This window comes from Pochonia chlamydosporia, chromosome 2 (genome assembly GCF_001653235.2).
Source record: "Pochonia chlamydosporia 170 chromosome 2, whole genome shotgun sequence".
In the NCBI taxonomy this organism is placed as follows: Eukaryota; Fungi; Ascomycota; class Sordariomycetes; order Hypocreales; family Clavicipitaceae; genus Pochonia; species Pochonia chlamydosporia.
In genome coordinates this window covers 1,135,295-1,161,377 of record NC_035791.1, presented here as the reverse complement: position 1 = coordinate 1,161,377, position 26,083 = coordinate 1,135,295, and the positions used below count along the sequence as shown (strand labels likewise).

At 50.4% G+C, this 26,083-nt stretch overlaps 13 protein-coding genes across 13 annotated transcripts; 7 read left to right on the top strand and 6 right to left on the bottom strand.

The window, feature by feature from the left end:
* Nucleotides 1–113: 113 nt before the first annotated feature.
* Nucleotides 114–1,094, top strand: VFPPC_02487 (NmrA family protein; the record flags this gene model as incomplete). The annotated part of the gene is made up of 1 exon (XM_018282129.1): nucleotides 114–1,094. One exon carries the CDS (start codon nucleotides 114–116, stop codon nucleotides 1,092–1,094), a length of 981 nt encoding a protein of 326 aa, XP_018146478.1.
* Nucleotides 1,095–1,429: 335 nt separating this feature from the next.
* On the bottom strand, nucleotides 1,430–3,160 carry VFPPC_02486 (HET domain-containing protein; the record flags this gene model as incomplete). The annotated part of the gene is made up of 2 exons (XM_022428279.1): nucleotides 1,430–1,434; nucleotides 1,465–3,160. 2 exons carry the CDS (start codon nucleotides 3,158–3,160, stop codon nucleotides 1,430–1,432), a joined length of 1,701 nt encoding a protein of 566 aa, XP_022284551.1.
* A 453-nt stretch (nucleotides 3,161–3,613) lies between these two features.
* On the top strand, nucleotides 3,614–4,220 carry VFPPC_15511 (hypothetical protein; the record flags this gene model as incomplete). Its single annotated transcript, XM_018293264.1, has 2 exons — nucleotides 3,614–3,651; nucleotides 3,851–4,220. The coding sequence occupies 2 exons, from the start codon at nucleotides 3,614–3,616 to the stop codon at nucleotides 4,218–4,220; spliced, it is 408 nt and encodes a 135-aa protein (XP_018146476.1).
* A 1,101-nt stretch (nucleotides 4,221–5,321) lies between these two features.
* On the top strand, nucleotides 5,322–6,323 carry VFPPC_13283 (hypothetical protein; the record flags this gene model as incomplete). Its single annotated transcript, XM_018291060.1, has 1 exon — nucleotides 5,322–6,323. The coding sequence occupies one exon, from the start codon at nucleotides 5,322–5,324 to the stop codon at nucleotides 6,321–6,323; it is 1,002 nt and encodes a 333-aa protein (XP_018146475.1).
* A 745-nt stretch (nucleotides 6,324–7,068) lies between these two features.
* Nucleotides 7,069–7,589, bottom strand: VFPPC_13282 (hypothetical protein; the record flags this gene model as incomplete). The annotated part of the gene is made up of 2 exons (XM_018291059.1): nucleotides 7,069–7,441; nucleotides 7,501–7,589. 2 exons carry the CDS (start codon nucleotides 7,587–7,589, stop codon nucleotides 7,069–7,071), a joined length of 462 nt encoding a protein of 153 aa, XP_018146474.1.
* A 243-nt stretch (nucleotides 7,590–7,832) lies between these two features.
* Nucleotides 7,833–8,114, bottom strand: VFPPC_15510 (hypothetical protein; the record flags this gene model as incomplete). The annotated part of the gene is made up of 1 exon (XM_018293263.1): nucleotides 7,833–8,114. The coding sequence occupies one exon, from the start codon at nucleotides 8,112–8,114 to the stop codon at nucleotides 7,833–7,835; it is 282 nt and encodes a 93-aa protein (XP_018146473.1).
* A 620-nt stretch (nucleotides 8,115–8,734) lies between these two features.
* VFPPC_02485 (phosphoglycerate mutase family protein) lies at nucleotides 8,735–9,518 on the top strand (the record flags this gene model as incomplete). The annotated part of the gene is made up of 2 exons (XM_018282127.1): nucleotides 8,735–9,269; nucleotides 9,319–9,518. 2 exons carry the CDS (start codon nucleotides 8,735–8,737, stop codon nucleotides 9,516–9,518), a joined length of 735 nt encoding a protein of 244 aa, XP_018146472.1.
* A 640-nt stretch (nucleotides 9,519–10,158) lies between these two features.
* Nucleotides 10,159–11,409, bottom strand: VFPPC_02484 (catalytic protein; the record flags this gene model as incomplete). The annotated part of the gene is made up of 3 exons (XM_018282126.1): nucleotides 10,159–10,373; nucleotides 10,439–11,147; nucleotides 11,209–11,409. 3 exons carry the CDS (start codon nucleotides 11,407–11,409, stop codon nucleotides 10,159–10,161), a joined length of 1,125 nt encoding a protein of 374 aa, XP_018146471.1.
* A 3,131-nt stretch (nucleotides 11,410–14,540) lies between these two features.
* Nucleotides 14,541–15,728, top strand: VFPPC_13281 (major facilitator superfamily protein; the record flags this gene model as incomplete). Its single annotated transcript, XM_018291058.1, has 1 exon — nucleotides 14,541–15,728. One exon carries the CDS (start codon nucleotides 14,541–14,543, stop codon nucleotides 15,726–15,728), a length of 1,188 nt encoding a protein of 395 aa, XP_018146470.1.
* Nucleotides 15,729–15,942: 214 nt separating this feature from the next.
* Nucleotides 15,943–17,332, bottom strand: VFPPC_02481 (hypothetical protein; the record flags this gene model as incomplete). The annotated part of the gene is made up of 2 exons (XM_018282125.1): nucleotides 15,943–17,184; nucleotides 17,249–17,332. The coding sequence occupies 2 exons, from the start codon at nucleotides 17,330–17,332 to the stop codon at nucleotides 15,943–15,945; spliced, it is 1,326 nt and encodes a 441-aa protein (XP_018146469.1).
* A 703-nt stretch (nucleotides 17,333–18,035) lies between these two features.
* On the top strand, nucleotides 18,036–19,781 carry VFPPC_13280 (MFS transporter; the record flags this gene model as incomplete). Its single annotated transcript, XM_018291057.1, has 4 exons — nucleotides 18,036–18,215; nucleotides 18,273–18,334; nucleotides 18,388–18,800; nucleotides 18,865–19,781. 4 exons carry the CDS (start codon nucleotides 18,036–18,038, stop codon nucleotides 19,779–19,781), a joined length of 1,572 nt encoding a protein of 523 aa, XP_018146468.1.
* Nucleotides 19,782–19,973: 192 nt separating this feature from the next.
* Nucleotides 19,974–22,149, bottom strand: VFPPC_13279 (C6 transcription factor; the record flags this gene model as incomplete). The annotated part of the gene is made up of 2 exons (XM_018291056.1): nucleotides 19,974–20,996; nucleotides 21,049–22,149. 2 exons carry the CDS (start codon nucleotides 22,147–22,149, stop codon nucleotides 19,974–19,976), a joined length of 2,124 nt encoding a protein of 707 aa, XP_018146467.1.
* Nucleotides 22,150–24,278: 2,129 nt separating this feature from the next.
* VFPPC_02480 (cell wall associated protein) lies at nucleotides 24,279–25,706 on the top strand (the record flags this gene model as incomplete). The annotated part of the gene is made up of 1 exon (XM_018282124.1): nucleotides 24,279–25,706. The coding sequence occupies one exon, from the start codon at nucleotides 24,279–24,281 to the stop codon at nucleotides 25,704–25,706; it is 1,428 nt and encodes a 475-aa protein (XP_018146466.1).
* Between the last annotated feature and the right edge of the window lie 377 nt (nucleotides 25,707–26,083).

Here is a 26,083-nt window from a genome sequence, read left to right as displayed (position 1 = left end):
TTACCAATTCCTCACCTCCGTGGAAACTAATCACTAAGCAGTCAACGACACTAACAGCCCTCCAGGCCTTCACATCCCTGTACCCCCATCATAAATACAAATACCCCCCAAACATGCAACTCTCCGCAGCCAACCTCGCAGCCCTCAACCGCCTCAACCAACCCCAACCCAACATGACAAGCATCCTCGTCATCGGCGCAGGCGAACTCGGCCTCAGCGTCCTCTCAGCCCTCGCCGCCCACCCCAAGCGACAACACGTCAAAGTATCCGCGCTCGTCAGACAAGCAACCCTCGATTCTGCAGCGCCCGCCAAAAAACGAACCATCCAAAAGATCAAGAGCCTAAACGTGCATCTCGAATCCGCAGACGTGGTCCTAGCCAGCGTAGAAGAGCTAGCCGGCATTTTCACCAACTACCACACTGTGGTGTCATGTTCGGGGATGGAGTTGCCGCGCGGGACGCAGATGAAGATTGCGGAGGCGGTTTTGCAAGGGAACGTGAGGCGGTATTTTCCGTGGCAGTACGGCATGCGGTATGATGTTATTGGGGAGGGGAGCTCGCAGGATTTATTTGACGAGCAGCTTGATGTGCGGAGGCTGTTGAGGGGCCAGAGTGAGACGGAGTGGGTGATTGTGTCGACGGGGTTGTTTATGAGTTTTTTGTTTGTGCCGGAGTTTGGGGTCGTTGATTTGGGGAAGAGGGTTGTTAGGGCGCTGGGAAGTTGGGATAATAGGATTACGGTGACGACACCGCTGGATATAGGGAGGGTTACGGCAGATGTTATTCTTGATCCGAGGGGAATTAGGAATGAGGTTGTTCTTACGGCGGGGGATACGATATCATATGGTGAGCTGGCGGATTTGCTGGAATCGCATTTTGGAACGAAGTTTACGAGGGAACTTTGGGATTTGGACACGCTGAGGAGGCAGATGGATGAGGATCCGACGGTTATGGTCAAGTATAGGGATACGTTTGCGCAGGGGAGGGGAGTCGCGTGGGAGAAGGGGGAGACGGTGAATGCTCAGAGGGGAATGGAGTTGGTGGATGTGAAGGGGTATTTGGAGCGGATGAAGTTTCAGCTTGGTGAGCCGTGATGGATGTGAATAGAATGTCTGGGTGGTTGAGTTATTGTAATAACAAAGCATACAACGAGCTCGAGTGAGGATATTTTGCAGTGACTGTGAATTAAGGCGACGTGAGGCTATTTTGCGATCCGCCTCTTAAATCATGAGGTTCGTCGTTAGCTACATACATTTTTACTTACACAATTACACAGGAGATGTAATGTGCCGTAGCCGAATCACTGAATAGCTTGTGCAAACCAGTCGTCTGAATGGGGGCTGTCGTGCAAGTTGTGGAATACAGATTGATTGGCAGGCGTCTTGTCTCTATTGGAGATATTTATTCATTTGATAGAGCAACTTAGGTCTTACCCTGTGTTGAGATGAGGCTACTACTACGTACCCTCGCCCATTTCTGAGTCAGACGGAGAATTTTCGCCGGTCCCATACTCACAAGTAAGGGTGACAATGAATCGCGGCGATCTAGAAGGGAGGTGTCGCACTTGTGCATAAAATCTCTTGTCGCTGACCTGAAGGCTGGCCAGATCAGACGGAAAGCGCTTAAGAGGAGCAATCAAACTCGGAAGAGCCAAAAGCACGTTGCCAAATCCCCTGATGCTCTCTTGCAAATGCTCTTCGCTAACCAGGTGAACCCAAACACCGAAAGGATGGGGTCGTTGCCCACAAACCACGTAAATGTTTATCCTTTCCACTTCGGAAAAGAATGGATTAGAACCGACCCGAACCCCAACATACCCGCGAAACGACGATGATGCAAAATTCAAAAACTGGGAAGTGGGAGCATCCCATCGGTCATGTGGAACTGGGTCCCCAAGGATGCACCATTTAAGCGCACCTTCCAGTCTGAATTGAATAGCATTATCGTGAGACCTGTCTAGTCTCGGTCGAATCTCAGTGGTGATTTTCGGGAGAATGTATATCTCTTCATTCGAAGTATCACTGAGTTGCCAAAAGAAATCAGTATTGACTCGGACCCTCACGTAGAGTCCTGGTCCGACCTTGCGCAGGTACATGCAGCACTGTGTCCGACGAGGCCAGGAAGAACACTTCAGCTGGATCCCGTATAATCCAAAGACTTGGTACCCGACTTCAGTACCATCTGGCCGCTCATCGAGCTCCTTGTATAGGTGGAGGCTCACGTCTTTGAAATGAAGCCCGACATTTGTCAGCTCAAAGACATCGAGAGACAACGACGGGGACATCTTGGCGACAACATTTCCGCAGAGACCAAAATCTGCCGGCGACTGTGCAAAAAGATCTTGATACTGGGAGTGCCATGATGCGTCCTCTTCTTCTTCCTCTCTCTCCGGAAGAGGTCCGGCTAGTAGTTCTGAATGGCAGAAGATCGACAGATCATTGGAACGCCGGATGATTTCTTCCTGAAGTCGCAGAAATGCTTTTTCACCTTCTCCATAGAGCATGGGCATGTTGATGTCGAATATGCCAAGCAGACAGTATGCAGTATCTTCCATTCTCGTTGTGTTCCTTCTCGCTGCCCAGGACATCCGCCTTGCCACCGGAATGGCATGTAAGGGTGTATTCCCATTGAGGACATCATCATCAATGCCCGTCAAATCTGAGAGCGTTTCCTGCAGCTCGATCTTTGTGCCGATAAAATCCCAATTCGCGCCATAGAATCTCACATCCCGGGGTGCAAGTAGCTCTTGGAGGCACCAACCACGAGTCAACCATCGGCAATGCTTCAGCGACTCGGTGTAGCTAGGTTTAGCTGTGAGGTCTGCCAGATAAACGTAGCATGTTTTTGCATTCTCATACCACTTGAACATGGAGTTAATGGCCTCATTTAGCTCAGCACTGCTTGACTTGTCGATGCAACAAGTGTCAATCCAGACGTATTGGAATCCATGGCCACGGCATGTTTCGCACGTCGCTCGTATCTTATGATATCCCGATTTCTTTGTAGCCGAATGATCAGGATCGCGAGAGATGCCATCTATTTCCTGAAAAGTCACTTCTTCATCCGTCACCCAAGTATGAGAAAGAATTGCATAGTCAGGTATTTCTCCCATAAACTCTTTGAGACTTAAGGTGGCGGTATTGATCAGCCGAATCGGCATAATGTGAGGTTGCAGTAGCTTACACCTTAAAAATCCATGGCTCGTATTAGAAATTTGATATCAGAGAATTCATAGCCGTTGTTCAAATATAGAGACGGCTCAGACGAGACTGTGAAGAGGGTGAGGCGGCATGGGCGTCAATATTGGGCAGTGGCGCAGGAGTGAGGCCACACTTCGAGACCAGCCAGCTCATTTACTGTGCATATTGATCGGGTAACAGGAGATCAGCCAACCAGAGATACCTTCACGCAGCTGAAATTGCTTCTCAGCGCACATGGAATTCGCCTTCTACCTCCCCTACCCTGAAGGTCATCAACATCCCCAAGGCGTTGCCATGGGCTGATAGATCCACATCACGCCTCGTTTCAATGAGTGCAGGTAGGCATGGAGAGATGCATAAATAAAATTGAGAGGCTAATTATGCGCATGTCCTGACTTGAGCCTGTTTCCTCGATGGCCAGGGAAGGAGTGTCGCGGATTCTGAGTGTCGCGCCAAAATCATGACATCACTTGGTTGGTTGAAAGTTTCAGCCGTAGAATCTCCTGCACAATCTAAAGTTGGGGACTTGTGAGTAGCATTACTTTTCGTATTGAGAGTTTAGACGTCAAACGAAAGCTCGTTAGCCAGGCACTGAAAGTGACGCATGGAGAGGCGGGCCACGTTCAACCTTGATGAGGAAGAACATTGAGGGTTGTGACTCGACGTGGTCTTTGTGCGGGTGATGACTCTACGTCTGGTCCTCCATACGAGACATACGGTTGTAAGCACGAAGTTGCCAGGCCCATTATCGGAAAACTCGCAGCATCCAGTTGGCAACAGTATATTGCTCGATGTGAGTGTGATCTGGACTTTGTGAAGTTTGGATCAATCGTCCAAGGTTGCGAGGACCTGAATAGTCAACTGAACGTCATTGTCCCTGTCTGCCTTCTCGGCGGCCTCGAGAACCTTGCTGGAACTGGGCCTGGACAACCTGTGACGGCAATCAAGGTCGTTCCGGTTCCAGATGAAATCAGTCAAATCAGTGACGCGAAAGCCAGCCCTGTTCCCAGACTCTGGTAGCATGGGATATAGCCAACAAGAACCAAAAATACCCACGCATTTGCATGGTTGCTCGTCCAGGCCGGGTGTCAGGGTTTGCGAGACTCGTGAGTGCCTTGGAAGTAGAAGAACGGTCCAGGCCACTGGAGGGATGCCAGAGCAGCCATTCGACGATATGGCGATGGATGCACACCAGCAGTGACGGAACAGACTCGTCAGCCTTGCGACCTAGCGAGCTTGACCAAAAGTAGGAAAGCGAAGGCAGAAGACATGGCTCGGCGATGAACGGGCATTCGAAGCGACCGGTTTTGGTGTAGCAGCTGAAAGGCCGCTGAACGCAGCCTGTTGCGAGAAAACGCCCAGTAGGCTACGGCAAGTGCAGCGTCACTGCCATGGCCAATGCGGGCGCAGAGACGGGTTTAAAAGTGGGGCGCTTTGGCCAGAACGCTGAGTGTACCCCGGAATCTGAAGCAGTCTGGGACCGGGCCAGTGACACCATGACCTTGACCAAGACCTTGACCATGACCATCACACCCGCCGCCAACTGCGTCTCCGAGTGGCTGACGCATTCAACGGCTCATTGACCATCTTCTTTGGCCCATGCCATGGCAAGGCGTCCCATGACTCACACGTCATCCGCATCTCATGGCTGTAAGATCGCAGGATGGGATGGCCGGACAAGGCGCAGCCCAGATGACTCTATCGCCAGCCAATGAGCGCCCGAGCTTGTGATGCAGGCACCCGACCGATATAAGTCCAGTCGCCACGGCCATACCATTGTTATCTGCTCTCACGATGTCCATCAGGTTCTACTGAACTCTTGCGAATTCTAGCAACCACTACTGCTGCGCCCTAAGCAAACACTTGCTCCTTACAACGAAAGAGCTCTCTTTTTCGAAGAAGGAGTGTGTGTTATGTTCCTGAACCTTCCATTTTGACATCTTGACGACAACTACCCACCACACAACGCCCTTACTTGACAACTTACACACCAACACCACTTTCCAAAGTCGAAAAACACCAAACGTATCGACGTTATCGGACACGCTGTCAATAACGACCCGTAAAACTATCATTTTCGATATACCTATAAAGATCGACAACAGCGTCCAGCGTTTCAGAATGACTTCCATCCCCGACAGCCTCTCTGGAGAGGATGCTCTTCGCTTAGCGCAGAGACGACAGTATCATCGCCGTGGTCTCAAGCCACAATATCGTTCTCTCAACCGCCTCGTCCGTGCCGGTGCCAAGCATCTCGTTGAAAGCGGCCAGATCAACATCTTCCCTGACTGCCAGCAAGATCACAGCCAGCTTGACAAAGCCAGTCTGCGCCCTCACATCCAGCAGGACCTACGCAACTATTACTACAACATCGGCAAGTCAGCTTATCGAGGTGACGAGCTCCCTACCCATAATGGTCCCATTCGCCGCAAAATAGATAGCCAAGACGACGGCCGGGAACTCGCCTACAGCGACATCGAACTGCCTTCAGATCGATATCGTCTCGTTCGACGACCAACGCTCGAGAGAGAAGACGCTTTCCGAGATGCATCTACTGCCAAGGTGCACGTTCGCCGCCGCGCCGAGCCTGGCAACGAAGACCAGCAGGTCGCTGATCTCTACCGCATGGGACTGCTCTACGATAACGACGAGCAGAACCGCAGCGGTGGCGACAGCTTCGACTTGAACAGCATCCAGCATGATGAGCCTCTCTATTCGATCCGCCCCGCTAAGCGGGCGCGGAAGCACAAGGTCGCCAAGGGTGGGTTCGGAAACCACGCCTTGCATCTCGATCTCTCCTTTTCCGATCTAGGCGACGATGAGGTTATTGCTCAGTACCTCATGTCGCTAACTTACCCGCAACCCGAAGAGGCGATTCAACATGCGCCTCATGACTCGGCCGAGTCGCAACCTCCTCTGCGTGTCATTTACGAACTTGCCAACTCACAGCCTTCTTTTGATGTCGACACTTCACAGCCTCCTGATTTGGTGGTTGATGTTCTTTCAGATTACGACTGCTTCTCAGATGGCGAGCTGGACGATGCTCCCTCGCAGAGAGTGGTGCAAGAGAACGCAGATAACTCACCTGCAGATGCCTGGGTCGTGCTGGGTGACGACTCGTAGCAGGTCCGCCAAAGGGATCCCCCCGTGTGCCGCCGGGATTTCGACAAGAAGACATATTTAATATGGGGGAATTCATCCACAGCATGGGTTTCTTGGTGGGAACGCCTCACCTCGGACTGGTCCTCAAAAGCCCAGTATGACTATTTTTATTTTTCTTTCTTGAATGATAGATTCTGGCTCTCATTGGTGGGGTTTCTGTATTCTTTTTTAATTGTTTTCTCATAGCGACAGTTTTGGATGGGATAGAATCCTGCATGGCAACTGTATTGTTATAGGTTGCACTGGATGCTGGCAGCTGCAGACGTGAGCATCACTGGCATGATTACCTTGTATACCAGCTTGTCTGGGTATGAGTCGGCCCATCTGAAGCGAACATCTTTACATAGTTGAAGCTTTTGCTTTTTACAGTCCTAGAAATGCATGCATTTATATATAACGGGGTGGCTTGAAGTGATTGTGCTTAGCCTGACCTGCTTGTATATGTAAACATTCACTTTAAATTGGTGAGAATATCGTATTCTTTGCTTTGGTAAAAAGGTCGTGGCCAACTCGTACAGACTTCTCACATTCCGCGTTCTTAACCTAATGTATTGGAATTATACGATATTGCATACGAGATTCCCATTAACATCCTGGCATCATCCGAATCTTCAGTCCAAGTATCCATCATACAATGAAACTATAAAACTTCCAGATAGACACAACATCGTGGATAACACCTCAAGCACGCATGGAAAGTCCCATGTCACCAATGTTTCTCAGAAATATCCACGTCATTCACATCAACCCCCTCCTTAAACCACCGCTCCTCCTCCCCAATCCTGACATCATTCCCACTCATCTGCCTCTTCCTCATCAACCCATCATCCGCAAAAGTCCAATCCTCCAGCCCATACGTGCGCCACCACTGTCCCGCCGCATCATGCCACTCATACCAAAACTGTACGGCGATTTTATTGTCCGTAAATGCGAAGAGTTCCTTGCGCAGACGGTACCCCTGCTCCCGCTCCCACTTCTTGGTGAGGAAGGACTGGATTTCGTCGCGGCCGACGAGGAAGTGGTCCCGGTTGCGCCAGATGGAGTCTTCGGTGTATGCCATCTTGACGACTTGGGGGTTTCTATGCGTGTTAGCTAAGAAGTGAATGTGGGGGGGGGGGGGGGGGGGGGGAGTTCGTACTTGGTGTTCCATGTGTCTTGGGCGGCTTTGACTTTGACTTTTGCAGAGTCGGCTGTGAAGGGGGGATATGGCGGTTTTCCTTGGCTCATTGTGTAGGTTGTGCTATTTAATGATGATGTTAAGATGTTCGAAGTTGATGGTGTTTTTAGGAGAACGAGGCGCTGGCGCTTTTATATTACAATTACGGTGTTTGTAGGAGCGACGGATTAGCCGGCTAGATGAACTTGTAACCGCATCAACAGTCGTGGCGTGAGTGGCACATTGGACGTAGTTACAAGTGAAGATTGCCAATCCAATAGTCAGCCAGTTTCGTAAGCGGTGATATGCTGCAGTTATGGGATTAGGTTTCGAGGCGGGGCGGCAGTGAGGGGATTATGCGCCTCATTGTTGATAATACTTGCATGGTGGGAAGAGCCCGCGGTGATTGAAAAAGTACGTTGCACAGATTTACCTGTTGATGATGCAAGCTTGAGATGACGGGGTTGGAGGAATCTGGTGATGGGCAGAGCCCGATCTGACTTCGGGGATAAGGGGACTGTGATGTAAGTCTCTGACTTGTAATCATGAATGATAAATTGCATGTTTAACGAAATTCCGGTTGTTCCTGAGTGCATGTGAATTCATTGATGTGTTGACGCGGATGTAGATCTGGTAGCAACGAACATCTTCATGCAGCTTGAGTGGGCTACAGGTTACATGAAGGACGAGAGTCTACAGCAGTGATCGCCTCCTTCACACTAATTTCAGAAATTTCAGAAAAACAAATGACATGAAAATAGTTCCTCGGGCATGCCCATCACTTTTGTGTTCAGGGATTGGGATTGTCAAGTGACAGTTGGAATTGGAACGGATGAGGTGTGCTTAAGCTGTCAAATGTTAGGCATCTGATAACTCATTCGGCATTCATCTTTAAATTATACCAATTGTTATCATAAATTCAGCATCACGATGACTGAAACAATTGGGCAAAATCTGCCCTCAACAGAATTCAACCACCATCCTTGTCGCTACCAGCCTGTGACTCATCCAACGTATGGCCGACAACGGCAACAATTAACCAAATCACAAACCATGATGCTCAATTTAATCAACGCAACTCATACGTTATGAGTCGCCAAAACTCCAATAAAAAGCAACTATCCCGTTACCTGCCACCGTGGCTAACCGCCAACCACAAGAAGCTGAAACCACCAACCCAACCCAACCCTCACAACACCATCACCGACCCTTCAACATGCCACCGATCATCCACATCGTCCGTCACGCACAAGGCCTACACAACGTGTTCCCCGGAAACGACGCCCTAGTCGACCCAGAACTCACACCAACGGGCATCGCTCAATGCGCCTCCCTCCGCGCATCCTTCCCCCATCACGCGCAACTGACACTCCTCGCTGCCTCGCCCATGCGGCGCGCCTTACAAACATGCCTACACGCATTCTCAAACGATACACTAGCACCAGTCCGTGCAATTGACCTACTACAAGAGACGTCTGACGCACCGAACGACACGGGATCTAGCGTGGATGTCCTCCGCGCTGAATTCGGTGACACGGTTGACTTTTCGTCCGTGTCGCCGAGTTGGACGGATAAAAGTGAGGGAAGCTTCTTCGCGCCTGAGATTGAGAAAGTCGTTGAGCGGGCGAGGGTGACGAGACGGTCGTTGAAGGAGATTCTTGGGGATGGGGACGGACAAGCTGTTTGTGTTTCTCACGGCGGTTATGTTCATTTTCTGACGGATGATTGGGAGGGTGTTTCGCTTCAAAGGCGTGAGTAGTTGATCTACTTTTTGTAAGCTGTGCTAATGAGGTTATGTAGGTTCAACTTGGGCAAACTGCGACTATCGATCCTACCAGTTTGTGGATGGAGGTTCCAATGAAGTTAAGCTCCGTGAAACAGACGAGAGTTGGCGTCGGCGGAAAGGACATCAGGCTAGACCGACGGACGAGGAACAAGCCGCTTGGAGAGAGCAGGTGTTTGAAGACTTTGGGCCTCATATGAGATACAAGGGTCCTTGATGTAAATAGCCTGGATCATCACCCATCTCATATTCAAGTCTGTCTGATGACCTCAAACCTAAATTCTTTGTAATATCCATCAGGTAGACAAAAGTTGTGTAGCGTGTAACTACAGCGAAATGCCAAGACTGGTCACACTGCCAATTTCCCTTCCATATGCACGTCACTCGGCAATCTCGCATCGTCGCACCCATGCACGGGGAGTACAACCGGATGTGCAACCATGGATATAACACCACCTTCACTTTGGTCTTTCTTCTAGCAAGTTTCACACATTGTTGGTTGGAAATACGAACGTCGACACAATTGGTGGTTGGAGCTGTATGTCTTGGTGGGTTGCTTCTTTCGGGAGTAAGGGTTGTTTTGCAGGGGTGATGTGAGCTGAATGTGGAAACTCGCGTACATTGCATGTTTGTTTATTATCAAATAATGAAGTGTGGTGGCGGTGGAGGGTAAGGTTGGATTTGTTGTGGTAACGGGAAAATGCATTCAAATTGTGTTTATTCTATGTATAAATATTCAATGACAAACATTAAAGGGAATCTTAACCAGGGGTTGTGTAAATACTGGTCCCGAACTATGTACTAGAAAACATAAAAAAGGTGCGGTTGCAAAGTATTTTGTTGTTGCGTGCCCGCGTTTACAAATGAGCTTTGATAAAGTCGGTGATGGCCTTGTAGGCTTCTGGTGCGTTGGAGTTGAAGTTTAGACCGTGGCCTGCTTTAGGTACGACAGTGGCGTTGAAGGCAGATGCTTTCTTGAAGCTGTTCTTGGAGTATTCAATCAGGTTGGGGGCACGGCCGTTGATGGCCATGGTGTTCATGCAGTTGCCACCGCAGAAAGGGATGTCGCGATCTGTAAAGCACATCATTAGCCCAGTGGACTCAGGAGAGTAGTTCTGGTGCGGATAAAATACTTACCACCAGTGATGATCATGACAGGGCCGGAAAAGTCGCTAGACTTGGGGCCAGAGCCAACAGTCAACAATTCTCCAATAGCTGCTGGCTGGCCCGTCATGGTAGCAGCCTGGAGCATCTCAGGATCAAAGTCTCCGGGGCCGAAGAAGTTGATGTGAACACCGATGCTGTCCTTGGGGGCAACGTAGCCGACTGCGTATTGCTTGGCAAGAACCTTGTTGTCACTAACGGGCGCAAAGTTTCCACCCAGGGCAAAATAGCCCATGAATTGAGGAACTTGGCTGAACCCCGTGAGGACAATGCCGTTCGTGATGTTGGGGTACATGGCGGTCAGACCGTAAGTCATGGCGGAGCCGAACGAGTGTCCGAGGTGAACGGTCTTGTCAAACTTGTGCGGAACGCCGCAGAGATGTCCACCACGCGCAATATCGGTTAGCGCCTTGAGAGCGGCAATTTCGAGGAAGATTTGGATCTCATTGACGGGATCGCCGTGCGAAGAGTGGCCAATGCCCAGGCGGTCCCAGGTAAGCGTTGAATAACCGGCATCCAGGGCTCGATTCACGTAACTGTAGTGGTAGTTGTTGAATGGAAAGTCCCAGTAGCTGCGGTCGAAACCAACACCGTGAGTGAGAATCTGGAGGGCGTGGCCAGGGCCTTTATCAGGTTCGCAGTATGTGGCTGCAAGTTTGTAGTTTCCAGACACTGTTTTGTACTATATCATGTCCCAGGTCAGTCACCATGAACCACCAGTCCCTCGTCAGTGCAAGACTCACGCCCTTAAGAAAGTTGGCAGTTCCATTATTTCCCGGCCAGGCCATACCCAAGAACAAGTCGGTAACCTCAATTTCAGTCGAAGGTGGCCTCAGGTCGAAAACGCCGTTCCGTGAGCTGATGGAGACTGGGACGGTTATGTTTCGGCATTGTCGTGCGGCGGCCACGGTGGCCAACACCAAAACAAGAGTTGATTTGAACATTGTGTATTGTTTATGCACGTCCTGAGTTGCCGTTCAGGGTTATTCCGAGCCCCCGATTGGAGTAAATACTCGACTGCAGGGGATATGCTGAACTTATACCGAGCGATGCGTGGTTAGGGAGGACAAGGAGAACAACTACTCGGAATAGTTGCCAGACTCGACGAGGTTATAAACAAGGGTGGGCATCGACCTGCAGCCACGACCTTTATATAATTGACAAACTGGCACATTGACTTGGTCCTGATATATATTGGAAGTAAACCGGCCGGAGCGTTTGGCGCCAGTTCCCACGGTTGGGCCTGTTGGTTCCTTAGTTCCCATCATCTACGCCATAGTGGAAACAAGACAAACGACTAACCGTGCTTGGCATTGCAAAAATTACCTCTCCGACATACGCCCAGCCCAGGTCGTATCTAGTTTGTGCTTGTGATGATGTCTACGACAATAGTCTCCACAGAAGCTTTAGCTCCTCGGAGCTAAAAGTGGCTCGTCCTGGTGGATCGGGCTAATACAATCAATGCCTCAGGGACCGGCTCCCCCGTCACTCCCGTATCAGAGCTCCAAGTATATGTATAGACGTCCTGGCAAACGCTTCGTTAAGCTTGCTTGCAACGTCGTCGGGAACAACATGCGGAAGCGGCTGAATAGCTTTGTCTAAATGCCCGTTCCGCAGAGTCCTCGCAATACTAAACACCAACTATACGCCCGGGTGTAAGCGTGAAGAATAATTTGGAAATAGCCAGGGAGTCCGAGCAACCCTGGTAGGGAATGTCCCAGGTTGGCTGCAGACCAGCGTAGAAACGGTCTGTGTGTCATTTTCTCCCATCCAGACTAATACGCATGCAGCAAGGCACGAGTATCTGGATCAATGGGCTCCAAGATATCATAATATGACGAGTGCAAGTTGACCCTGATTGCGATTGGCTTTGGTAAGGTTATGCAGTGCAGCTCCATCTCTCAGTCGGCAGATCGCGATCAAAAAGCAAAGCCGGATGCCGGACGAAGACGGTGGACTCAGTGGAGAGTACCGACGCCACCCTCGGCGATGTGGTACTACAAGCCAAGACTGGGGAACGCCTCTGCCGGGGAATTTCCAATAATGAGGTTTGGAATCAGATGAACGAAGTCAAGAAAAATGTGAAGTAGAACAGGGTCAATTACGCCATAAGCGCTCGCCTGACTCCATAACACCAGTCACCCGGTTCGCTCAAGGGGGGTTGACCTCATCCAATGTTGTACCAACTCCCCTTTTCCTGTTGACTGCTTGTTAGGTTCCGGGCGAATACACACTCACTTGAATCGAGCGTAATTTACTCTGCGGGACACGCGGCCCAGTATTTGACGAACCAAGGTCCTTGGTTGGGTAAGAAGAAGCTTGGAACAAGGGTCGTGTGTGCTCCGAGGCCGTGGTGAGTAGGGCGGCATTAGCATTGTCTCAGCCTGTTGGATTATGGCCGCGAGATCTGCATTTCATTTCATCGGTTGGCAACTTGGCAGCAAAAAAGCAAAATATGCGCGAGTGAAAGGCGGTCGCCATGGTGTGCAGGTCCAAGCAGACAATAACTGCCAAACGCATCCACAACGTTTCTGAAGATGGTCCTTGCGGCGGGAATGGCGTGTACACAGACGATAGCTTGTGTACGTCCACCATGAAATTCCAAATTCTCCCGTTGAAGACCCTCCAATGTAAAAGCATTTGGCGATTGCTTCAATAGGAAGCTTATCAAAGGCTGCAGAAAGAGTTCAAGTTCGGAGCCCGGAGATCAGGCTGTGTCGGCCGAGTTGACAAGAATACATCATGGATGCCTGATCACGACGGGATTCAGCTGGTTTCGCATGACGAACGATGTATTGCAACTGTCAGACACATCAATTTGATTCGTGTTTAGTTGTTTGACATCATTGAGCGCCCCAGGCGAACGCAGGCCAGCTCAATACGGTCCACGGATTGCTCCGTAGTGTACTTCTTATTGGGCCAGTCTGGCGCCAACTCTGGGAAGTCGAGGTGCGGCCGTCTCTTCCAGGTAAATGTCAAGGTTGGATGATGCATGATTTTTGCATCCTCCAAGTTCGTCTAGTCCTGTTGGCGAGGAATGCAGAAGCCTGTGTGAGGTCATAGACTGGACTGCCAAGGCGAGATGTCAGGACACCTCAGCCGAAAAGAATCGCGATCAGCTACAACGTGGTGACTGTAAAGTAATCATTTATTGTTATCGAGGCTTATGTAGTCATCACCACGATATTGGCCGACGTTCGAAAATCTTGCAAGTTGCATTGACCACCTTCAATGGAATCCAGTTTGCGGCACAGGGTAAGTGGATTCGCTCCTTCCAAATTCGACTTCAACAAAGTCGCCCACGACACAGAACAAGCTCAGAGCTGCGGGAAAACAGGAAGGAGCAACCAGACATTTGATTCCAATGTCGAACCTTGGCCCTGAGAAACTGCCGGAATTATTCTCCCCACGAGAAATTTTGAACCTCCTCCCATTCCACCATCCTGGCTCGGTTACGGTCCTGCACCACGCGAACAGTCGCACACCAACAACAAGTCTGCTTTCTTTTTTCACCGTCGAGCATGTTCCTTTCTGATAGCTACGAAAACCCCGTGCAAGAGATTCTAAACTTGACCGTGTCACGAACGAGCTGAGTCCTCCTTTGGCTAGCAAGGGTGCTCACGCAGGTGATGTGTTGGCATTACCATGGCGAGCATATCACCGACAAAAGGAAGCATGTCGAGTTTGAACTTAACACCTTCCCCCCACCTTCTCTCGTTTTGGGGGCTGAAAGTCAATTATCGCATCCTATCCACTCTCTTCCCCCGATAGCCCGCTGAGATGGGTGTGAAAGCCATTGTCAAATCTTGTGCATGCATATGCAATTTGGTGCAAATCATGGGGGACCCAGAATCCAGAAGCCCGCAGATCCCGACTCTGATCAGATCCTGGGCGAGAATCTTTCATTTGGCAAGTGCGATGGTTCACCAGGGCTGATGCTGGCCGCGACAGGGGTCCTTGCATCCTCGTCTACGGAACACTTCTCTCCCGCGTCTCTTCTCTCAAAACTCCGTCCCGCGTACGCAGTTTCCCATCACAGGTGTTCAGACAAGCAGTTTGCTCAAATCGACACATTATGACAGCCACCAGTTTGCGGAAATCTGACGAACCAGGTACGACTACGCCACAATCGCCATGGTCGCCGCCAAAAATTCAAGTCGCCGACCTAGAAGAATGGTCATTGCTCCTACATTCGACTTCTCGTCCAGTGCTTGTCCACCTTAATGCGGATACAACATGGCTCTTACAACTCCCATACCCGTCATCCACAACTCCACCCCCAGGTCGCTCCAGGTTCAACATCCTGTTGGACCCATGGCTTCAAGGGCCACAGAGTGATGTTGCGTCGTGGTTCAGCACTCAGTGGCACGTTGTTGCCCCAAGCGTTGCCACTATTACCGAGTTGAACAAGTTACTACGAGACACTGAGGGTCGTCCCACAGCAAGTGACACAAACAACGGCCACAACCAGCTGTCCGGGTCGAAAGCCCAGCCACTTGCCCACCAGGAGAATGCGTTGAAGCAGTTGGAACAGTTGGAGCCCGAGACGGAGCCAGGGCCATCGGAAGAACATGGCGCTGTATCGTTTATCGACGTTGTTGCAATTTCCCACGAGTTTACTGACCACTGCCACCGAGCGACATTGGAAGAATTACCTCCCTCTACGCCTGTGTTTGCTGCCGATGTGGCCGCGGACCTCATTCGTAGTTGGGGCCATTTCGACCAAGTCATCACGACGCCAGCTCTAGGTAGCGGGGTGGAATGGTCCCGACTGACAGTTGGTCCATTGCCAGATTGGGTGGCCATTGGGCGTGTAATCACCGCAGGAAACGCGTTGTATTATCATGCGGCAACGCTTGTTGCCTTTGACCTACAAGCCGGCGATGGTTGCGAGGCTGTCATCTACTCACCCCACGGCATTGACAGCAAAGATTTGACAGAAATTGAGTCGTCCCGCATCAAAACCCTGGCTCTCCTTCATGGCTTGCACGATGTGCGCATTTGGATGACCAAACAACTAAATCTTGGCGCTTTGAATGGCATCAAGGCTGTAAGTGCCTGTGGTGCAAAATATTGGGTTGCGACACACGACGAGGTCAAGAAAGGGGGTGGGTTTATCGCTCCACTCCTCCAGAGAACCTCCTATACCTTCAAAGATGCTCTTCGCCACGAGGAAGAACGGCTAAAACACTCGGTTGATAAACAGTTACCGCCATATCAATTTATAGAGCTCGGTTCAGGAGATGGTCTTGTCCTCATGTAGCCAACCCACTGTGCACCTGGCTGGTACCGGAACCAATACTGGCCAGTTGTCATAATTTGGTCTGTTTTAGGAATGTCTACAATACTATCTAGCAATTTCGCGCATTGCATCCCGCCGTTTCAATTACAAATAACGCTCCTGCGCGCTTTGTTGCTGTTGATCTGACCTCTTTGATATCCTTCCTCGCTTTTCGTCGGCAGCACGCCACAAAATTTCACCATTTGGTATCAAATACTTGCCCGCTGACAAGGTTGAGCAAAGTCTTGGCGGGCCTTAGTCTCTCGCCAGGTGACCCGAACTGCATTGTTTTGTGCATGAGCTCCCTATAGTTGTTGCCCGGCGACATTTTCCCAAGAATTTGTTCCCGGTTAGTCTCTACACGATCCGGAACCAGTATGGGCCGACCGATTGCAGCCTCCATGCCTTGCCAGGCAAAAGTGATGGCTTCCTTTGCGTTGGCCGCTATTCCGGCGTCGTCCATCATGAATATTCTAGTATTTGGATAGCTGATTCGAATGAAATCGACAATATTGGGATTCCAGGTACCGCCACCACACAAGAACAGTTCGTCAATGTCTTGTGAGGGAGCAAAACGCCTGTAGTGGTCGACGATGGACTGTGCGGTAATTCGGGTTATTGTGGCAACCACATCATCTGGCGACAAGCCCTTCCTCTCTGCCTTCGCAATCAGATCCAGTGCCATGGTATCTCGAAAATCTTCACGGCCCGTCGTCTTGGGTATACTTCTTGAGAAGTATTCATGACTCGACAAGAAGTCATCGACAAGTTCTTGATCCACGGTACCACGTTTGCCCATTTCTCCGTCTCTATCAAATTCCCGGTCACCGCCTGTATAGTGCCGAACCGCAGCATCGATGTACACATTGCCAGGTCCTGTGTCAAAGTCGTAGCACCGGTCAACCCCTCCTTGACTATCTGGCGGAATAAAGCAGACGTTCGCAATGCCGCCAATGTTCTGACAGGCCCGCAACTTTGTGGGATGGTGCAAGAGCAAAGCGTCGAAGAAGGCAACCAGCGGTGCACCCTGTCGTCCAACAGCAACTTCACTTATACGGAAGTCCGTTACGGTTGTGATCCCCGTACGGGCTGCTATAATTGCACCTTCGCCCATGCTCAATGTTGTTCTGACCTGGGTTGGGGTCGGGTTGGGAATATGCCATATCGTCTGACCATGGGAGCCGATGACGTCTACCGTAGACTTGTCAATGTTGTTGGTGGCGAGAAAGTCTTCTGCTGCGGCGGCAAATGTTTCTCCGAGAATGACATTGACTTCTGCGATTTCTTCTGGCGATGTGCGATTGTGCAGGATCATATTCATGACGCGGGTTTTGATCTTGGGGTTGAGCGGTGTCTCGCCATACTTGAGGAGCTCCAACACAACAGGTTGATTTGGGTCTTGTTGTCTGAATCGGCATAGAGCGCAGTCAATCGCGTCCTGTGTCATGACTGTTAGCATGTGTATGTATGAAGAGTTGTACGACAGGTCCGTCAGGCTGTACCATCGATGTTCCACTATTCAAGCCCAAGACAGTCAGATCCAGAGCTGAGCCCTGAGAGCCATCGGCAGGCGATATGCTTCCCATTGTGTACCTGTCGAGAAGTGTTATCTTGAGATTCCTCTTCCTTGTTGGTGTGAAGAAGGGACCAGACAAGGGAGGCTTTATCTTGTCAAACGCCGCAATCACAAATCAGCCCGTAAGCCAAAGCCTCCTTTGACCCGAAATATTGAATCTGGCTCTCATGACTTTATCAGGCCAATTGATCGCATACATAACTGGTATAAGCTGGCTTGACCGAATGCCCATCCGCGCAATTTGCATTGCCTTTTTGCCTTTTTCGCGGTGTTATGTATTGGTCGCGCAAACCCGACTCGACATGTAATTGGTCTCTCCAGATATGTGGCGTCGTATCTTGCTGCAATGGGAAGTGCTTACTTGTGGGGAGATGCCAGCTTAAAAGGCGTTTCGCTTGAAAGGCAAATTCTACGTTGCGCAAGGTGGAACCAATATTTGGATGATAAACCATGGATGAGATGCTGATATTGCGTTCATCACAAAACATGGGGTAGTCTGGAATCCGGGGAATTTTACCTCAAATAGACCGCTGATCCGCTCTGGGGAAGAAGCTATGGAACTTGATAAAGGCCCACTGGTTCAAGAGATTGTTGCTCTTGCTCATTACACTTGATCATTCTTCTGTCTTTTCTTAAACACATTCCAGTTCATTCGAGGAAGTCCAGACACAAGGACTGCGCAATAGCTATCGGAAGTAGCATCGCTCAACACCATGGCTTACACAGAAGGAGGGTCTACCCGTGAGGTAGATCCGGAAAAATCCGCCTCGTCCATGACCAGCAACAAGAATGAGCAGAATGGATCTGATGGCCCGGACGATTTGTCCCAGGAAATTCTTGCATTGCAGGACATGGATCCGTCCATGGATAAGAAGATGCACTTGGTGAACAATGTGAGTATTCCATGTCTGTGTTCCAATCTCAACGTATGAGAAACTAACCCGGAGAAGACACTGGATGAAATAGGCTGGACAAACTACCACTGGAAGCTCTTTTTCCTCAGCGGATTCGGGTAAGCTAATGTACCAACTCCATCATGAAATCCACGAATCTCACACTCTACAGATACGCCGTGGATGCCCTCCAACTCAGTCTCCAGGGCATCATATCCGTACAAGCCGTTCTCGAATTCCAGCCATCCTACGCTAAGGGCCTAACCATCGCCTTGTACATTGGCATGCTCATCGGCGCCTTGTTCTGGGGTCTCTTCGCCGACATTATCGGCCGCAAGATTGCTTTCAACGTTTCTCTCTTCATCTGCTCCATCTTCACCATTGTGGCAGGCGCATCACCAAGCTGGGAATCACTGGGTTTCTTCATCGCGATGGCTGCGTTCGGCGCAGGTGGCAACCTGATTCTTGACACGACCGTCTTTCTCGAGTATCTGCCCTCCAACAAGCAGTGGATTGTAAGTTGGTTAGCTGCATGGTGGGGAGTTGGATGCACCATAGCAGGATTAGTAGCCTGGGGCTACATGCGTACGTATCACCATTCTTCGGCCGTTGAGAATCCAGCAATATACTTACACGACTGTACTTATAGCCAACTTTTCCTGTGCAGATGCAAGCGACTGCACAAAAGCCAACAACAGCGGATGGCGCTATCTCATGTACACTATGGGTGCCTTCATCTTCGTCCTCAGCGTCCTCCGCGTGACCGTGATCCGCCTCCGCGAAACCCCCAAGTTCCTCCTGGGACAGAGCAAAGACGCCGAGGTAGTCCACATCCTCAAAGAGCTCGCAGATCGATACAAACGGCCCTGCTCTCTCACCGTCGAGAAACTCGAGGCCTGCGGCGTCGTCAGCTCCGCCCACTCCCGCAGTCGCTTCTCCATGGGCGAATTCCTCATCCACTTCCGCGCCCTCTTCATCACCAAAAAGGTTGCCTTCACAACCATCCTTCTCTGGCTGTCGTGGTCCATCATCGGCCTCGCATACCCGCTGTTCAATGTCTTTCTGCCGTACTACCTCGCCAGCAGAGGCGTGCAGTTCGGCGTCACGAGCACGTACCTGACGTGGCGAAACTATGCTCTCGTCCAGGTATGCGGCATCTTTGGCCCCATGGTAGGCGGACACATGGCGAATTGGCGAATCCTAGGACGACGATACACCATGATTATCGGCGCGTTGGTCACAATGGCCTTTTTCTTCGCGTATTCCCAGGTTGCGTCGCAGGATGCGAGTGTGGCGTATAGTTGTGTTATTTCGTTCACGCTCGAGATTTACTATGGTGTTTTGTATGGATACACGGCTGAGACGCTGCCTTCTGCTCATCGAGCTACGGGCAATGGCATCGCCGTCGCGTTTTGTAGGCTTGCGGGTGCCATGTCGGCTGTTGTGGCGACGTATGCTAACCCTACTACTGTTGCGCCGGTGTTTATCTGTGCTGCTCTGTATGGAGCATTGGCTCTTTGTGCGTTTTTGTTGCCGTTTGAGCCGTATGGGAAGCGAGCTTCTTGATGTTGTAGATTAGTGTTTGCTTACCTGGCAGGAAGGGGGAAATTCTATTGATGTTAATTTCCCGTAGCTTTAAGGCTGCATTGATATCCATTTGATACAAGAATTTAACAAATTACACGTCCACGTGAATAGGGGGATCCTCAACCATACAATTCATAACGTGTGACGTACCAACGCCCAAGTCAAAACATTCTAAGTCCACCATGGCGCCAAGTCAAACTCCCAAGTCAAATCCCCCAAAAGATCAGGCGGCAGCTGAATCGACCACTCCGGAATACCAGTCTCCATCTGCCCATACCCCGTCTGCGCACCATCGCCCGCCAACCCAAGTGGAAGCTGAGCACCAGTCGCTCCATCTCCAATCTGATGATGCACAGTGGACCCCCAATGCCGCTGGGTATTCATATACTCATCAATACGAGCCACCAGGCTCTTGAGCTTCTCACTCGCCCCAGAAGCATGCTGAATAGCCTCCATCTTCTCCAACAACTGCGCCATGAGCAGTATAATCGACCGAATACGATTGTAATCCGTCTCACTAAGCGGCTCCTCGAACACGGAGCCCAAAATCGCGCCTATCCCGCTCAGATGATGCAGCAGCGGGGTAGATATCGCGAGTGAGTACGGCATGGGTATCGAGACCAGGGCGTCGACGACGTCGCTGGCCACGCGGCACCGGTCTTCGATGCTAGTGTCGCCGGCTACGCACAGGACTATACGGAGGAGTTGGACGCTTCCTGATATGTTGGCGGCTTGGAAGCTGACTCTGTCTTTTTTGATGTCGTATGTCATTTCGGGGGTTTCCTTGAAGCACGGCGGGAGGTTGATGTACATTTGGAGGACGGTGTCTCGGACAGATGCTTCTGTAAGGGTGGAATTGTCCTGGAAGATGTCGTGGAGGAATGAGCGGCCGTGCTTGCGAGGCCGGAAGTTGCGGAATTTAGTGAGTGCGTGTTCTAGAATCCTGTAGAGGTCGGTTATGAAGTTCCAGCCTGAGAGCCAGCAGTCTGATTGGACTTTGAGAGACGGTCTGTCCCTGGATGAGGGCGTCATGTCATCGGGTGAGGTGACCGTCTGTGGGATGTCGCTGTTGTCGTTGATGAATTCATCTTCTATTTCTGCTGGGTATAATACGTTGCATTGCTCTTCACGAGAGCGCACTACGCCGCCGCATACCGAGGATGTGAAGATGTCGAGTGTGTAGATGGACCAGAACTGTTGGGACATGTTAGCGTGGATGAAGGTACCATGGTGGATTGTCACGTACAAGTCTACGTCTTTCCTCTCTTTCAATCACCCCTATTCCGCTGGGCCAGTTCGCTTCGTCATGCAGCCCGTCTACCGCAACTAGAGTCTGATATGTGCCCAGATGCCAACGCATTTCTCGCAAGTTTCCATTTTGGATTGCTGTGATGGCAAGAATGGCATGAGTACGTAGCACATTCAACGTGGCGACCATTTCAAAACTCGCCAGCTGCTTCTTGGCTTCAGCATAGAAGACTTCTGGTCCAGGTTCTCGTAGGGGATCAAGGTCCCATTTCGGGTTGGTAATTGCGCCATCACGTATGCGGCTGCTAACCAGGGCGCAGACAGCCATGGTGACAGCAAACAGTGCTCTGTCTGTCGTATAATTTGCTCTGGAGATGCGTCGCAGGAAAGAAGGCTGGTGGAAGAAGGGAAATATCGGGTACACAATTTCGAAATACAGCTCCGTCAGATCCATGATGACCGCCTGGCTCGCGATAAAGGGAGCTTGCCACGAAGAATTAACATGCTGGCCATCTGATGCTTCATGGCGCCGTGCTAGTTTATTCTCCAGCGTGGACACTCGTCGGTTGCGAGCATCATTCTGTGAAGCAGTACCCGGATTTCGAGGCTTGGCGCCCCGTTTCTGAGGTTTTCGTTCATATGTGCATGGCTGAGCAAACCGGATGCAATTCTGACACGAGCTGTAATCTCCAAGCTTCGTCTGGCATTTTATGCTCCTGGCATGACAGTAGTCGCAAGCTCGGGTTTTGCGACGACTCGTCAGACCCCAACGCTTGATTTGTATGTTGAGGCTCCGCTCGCTGATGGGCAAACGGCCAGCTTCAACGAGGGACTGGTTAACTTGCCGTAGAATATCTGCAACCTTTTCGCCTCGTTCCCGGAGCTCCGCGACATCTTCTTGCAGAGCATTTAAATCGATGGAACGGGAAAAGCCCTGGGCTGTGAGATATGTCTGGATTGTGCGCTTGCAGACGCAGGGTTTGCCTTGTTCGATTAGGATCTGGTTGATTTGCTCTGTGATTTGGTTGTTCGTCTTTCCTTGGTAAAAAAGAAGAGATATTTCTTCTTGTACGCTACTTAGATCTCTTGTTGGGGGCATTTCATGGAACTTGCTTGGCAAAGAGACTGTTTAGATGAAAGTGACATTTGCGTGAAATGCGTGAGTTGTCTGGCATTTGACTCGTGCGTGATTTGCCGTCGCTGCACATGGACGTAGGTGGATCCATACAGAGGAGCCGGCCCCGCATTTAGAATTGGCCGTTCTGCTGACTAACTTTTGTGTTGAAATGTCAACTGGTTACATGAATCTCTTTCTTCAACTTGATTTGAGACCATCCACGGACAGTCAACTGGACATTGCCCTGCACCTTTGCGTCCTTCTCCTTCGGAAATGTCATTTGATCATGAAGTTGTCTATACCGCACCAATATTAGAGGAACAACTCGATTGCCAGAGGGTAAAGTTGCGTGGTTGGCCACCTGTCACGCATTTGCCTTCAAAGACCGCACAATAACTGCACGTATTCGCCCATGCCCTGAACCTTGTTGGGCAACGTACAAAAAGGCTTGAAAGGCAACTCGTACAGGCTATTCCATCTTATTGGATACTCCGGGAGTCTTGTAAAAGCGTCCAGATCCTTCCCCGAGTGCAGCGTTACGCCTGGAGCAGCATATTTCACACCTACGATGCTTCCTGGAACCTTGGACGTACACGATCATGCACATGTTAGCCAAAGCCAAATTCGGGTGCGTCTTTGTTGCTTACCTAGGTAGCTAAAGTCGATTGCACCTTCAGTGTATTTGCATGTTGAGTGCCCCGTACCTAATTTCTCTGCAGTCTCAAACCAGCCTTAATTATTTGACTTGTGTACTTGGAACCGTTGTAGTTCTTTTACAATTCGTAACCTTTGAACCGGTTTCCGCTGTTGAGTCTATTACATGTTGTCACTGCAGAGCTATTACTGGCCCGCGAGGGTGGTGCATAGACCAGACTGGAAGCATAGCTACCTTCGGACTCAGCCTGTTACATATTAACTAATGTCTGTTTGAGGTTGACCAGATGATATGGAGAGGGAACGAATGGGTGAGAGGATCCGGCAGATTACCCCGTGATACCCTACAGAACAACTTATGCTTCCTGTGAGGTCGTGTGTACTCTTTTCTGTGTCCAAATCGAAGGGAACGAAAGCTCATTGGGCCTCTAGGTCATGTCGCAAACAATGAAGGCCAAGAATAATGTATTTAATGAGGCGGAATAGATGTTGGGATGCCTACTACTCCACTGTTCTGATACAGATAAAGCTCTCTACGGTATAATGCTGAAATTCTGTATTACACATGGCATTAAGATGAGAAGTGCGTACTAAATAAACTTGCAGATCTTTCGTCGATCATGTGGAACCCGTCCGATTACGTGCGCCTAAGATCCCAAGATGTTCCTGAATCGCCAACCTTAAGCCTTTTAGTCACCAGTGTCCCGTGTCTATGGTCAGGCATATGAAACACGCCACAGTAACCAACTTGCCAAATGGGAGAGTTTTGTAACTAGTCAAAGCAAGCCATGGCTGTTAATCTGGTGGAACCCCCACCCTCTAACCAAAACACCGCACCGAATACTCACGAGTCCCATGAGGGTGAATAAGATATTTGGACGCGCCGGACATTTTCACAATAGGAAAGATCGTCCGCCTGTAATGGTTGCATTAAAATGAAAGTGGCTCTTTTGTGGCGTTGGAGAGTAACACTCTCCCGGCTTTTGAGAGTAAACAGGTAATCCAGACTCGAAAACTTCATTGGAGCGCCTCTCCGAACATGGTGAGCATTGAATCTGTCCCCTTCTCATATACCTCATTTGTCCACCCCAAGGACGTCACAAGTGGAAAACCCCAAATACGGTAATTCTTGCTCTGTTTACAAATTACACGCTGCCGTCTTCGGATGTCATCCTTTGAGCTATGTTAGATGTCGCTATGCATACAAATGCATATGTATGTGGATATATCTTCAGCAAATTCTGATTTATATAAAAGACGCCTGCAGTTCCTTGAACGATTGACAACTATCCTCAACACAAACGCTTCCAATACACAAACGCCGGGCGCGTTCGACGATCCTTAACCCCAAATATCTTCCCCATGCACACTGACTGTTCTGCGGCAAGGTCGATTTCACTTACCAAACCGACACAGTAACCAAGGTTCTTCATTTGTTCCCGTACCGGCACCTCACTATGATGTCCAAATGGCTGCCTCTCCTGTTAACAAGCGCCTCTCTGTGTCTCGGCAGGCCGGGGCCTCACGTTCCCCTAGCAAGAAGGGACCGCGATGTTGCGCCGAGTAATATCAAAAATGTCGACAACGCAAACTTAGTGTATAAGCAGGGCAGCATTTCTGCATTTCTTCATCCACGCTCAATCGCAGTGTCGGCTCTCCCAGTCGCCGAGGATGAGCGAGCGCGGTTGAAGCAATTGTTCAGCTGGGCGGACTTTCACCCTACGGGATTCTACCTCAATCCAAACCAAACGCTCATGGTACGAGTCTCTGGACTCAATACTTCGGGACCAAAACCTCAAATCCTTGTTGGCACTCCGGCCTTGGTACACCCCGAGGATCACACCCGGGACATGCCGGCATCACTGCAGGCCTCCAAGCCCTTGAACTACGGGGACAACTCGGTGTCTGATCCTCTCGGCGGGATCTTGTACATTCGATACACCTTCAAAAAGGGGCAGAAACCACCACCACCCGTGAACGTCACTCTAGGCGAAGGTGACGCAGCCCAGCCGTTCCCGCTGTTCAGAGACGGTGTAACAACCAACAGCCAGTGGGCAACCATGCTGCGCGTAACAAATGTCCCGTTTGCAGAACTGGTTGGTGAACGGGTCATTGTGACAGGTCTGGCAAAAAGCGCGAAAACCTATGCGGATAAGTCTCAGGATCAGTCGGAATTGCTGGCCACGTATAAGAGCATGATATCCGCGCAAGACAGCATCTCTGGCCTCAGCCTGAATGCCACTGATTTGCACAGACCCAGCATACTGCGACCAATGGTCGTGCAAAGCAACAACAAGTCGAACCCGAATTCATTTTACTTCCGTGCTGCGATTCCGAACCCCGAACACATGTGGTGGAAGCCGACAGTCCAAAAATCATGGATGATATACCACGAACTAGGACATCAGCGCCAACACATCGAGACGTGGAGTTGGGGCTCGCTGGGCGAGGTGACTGTCAACATCTATAGTCTTGCTGCTCGCCGCTTGGTCCCCGATATTCCCAACAAGGAGATCACCCACGGCACGACCCAAGAATGGGACGCCGCCAAGAAATATCTTGCTCAAGGCGCCGAACAGAAAGACTTCGAAAAGGCGGATCTCTTCGTCAGGCTCGTTATGTTCGAGCAGCTCCGTGTCCTGTTTGGCGATGCTTTCTATCATCAACTGCACACGAACTCTCGCATGGGACAGAGACAAGCCAACGACGCCGACAAGAAGCACTACTTTATGACCCAGTCTGCAGAGATCTCAAAGAAGAACCTGACCGACTTCTTCACGAAATGGGGGCTCAAGCCCGAGGAGCGTACTGTCAAGGAGATGAGCAAGCAGCAAAACCCGACGGAAGACTTGACCACCCGGCCAGTCTACCAGGATAAAAAGTGATGCCGCAAACCGCAAATGATGGGTACGTGCTACCCCGTTGATCGGGGGGTTAACTGAGGAGGTTGAGTGTGGTTCATTGATGCGTCTTGGATGCGTCTTTTTGCAGGCGTTGACCGCTTGTATACGAGATTCCCAGCAAGTTCGCTAGCAAATGTGAGGCGTCAACATTTTCCATGGATACTATATTAGAGCTCTCTTTTAAGATTACTGCGAGTGATGCTAAGAGAAGTCTAGTAAACCGAGAATTGTAACACATATGATTGCGTAGAGTACAGCAACCCCAATTCTACCTTGTCCAAAATTGGGTAGCATCGTGTACGGCGTCAGATGTAGTAGCCCATTACTGTCATTGTAGGTTGTTGACAGACCCATGACGG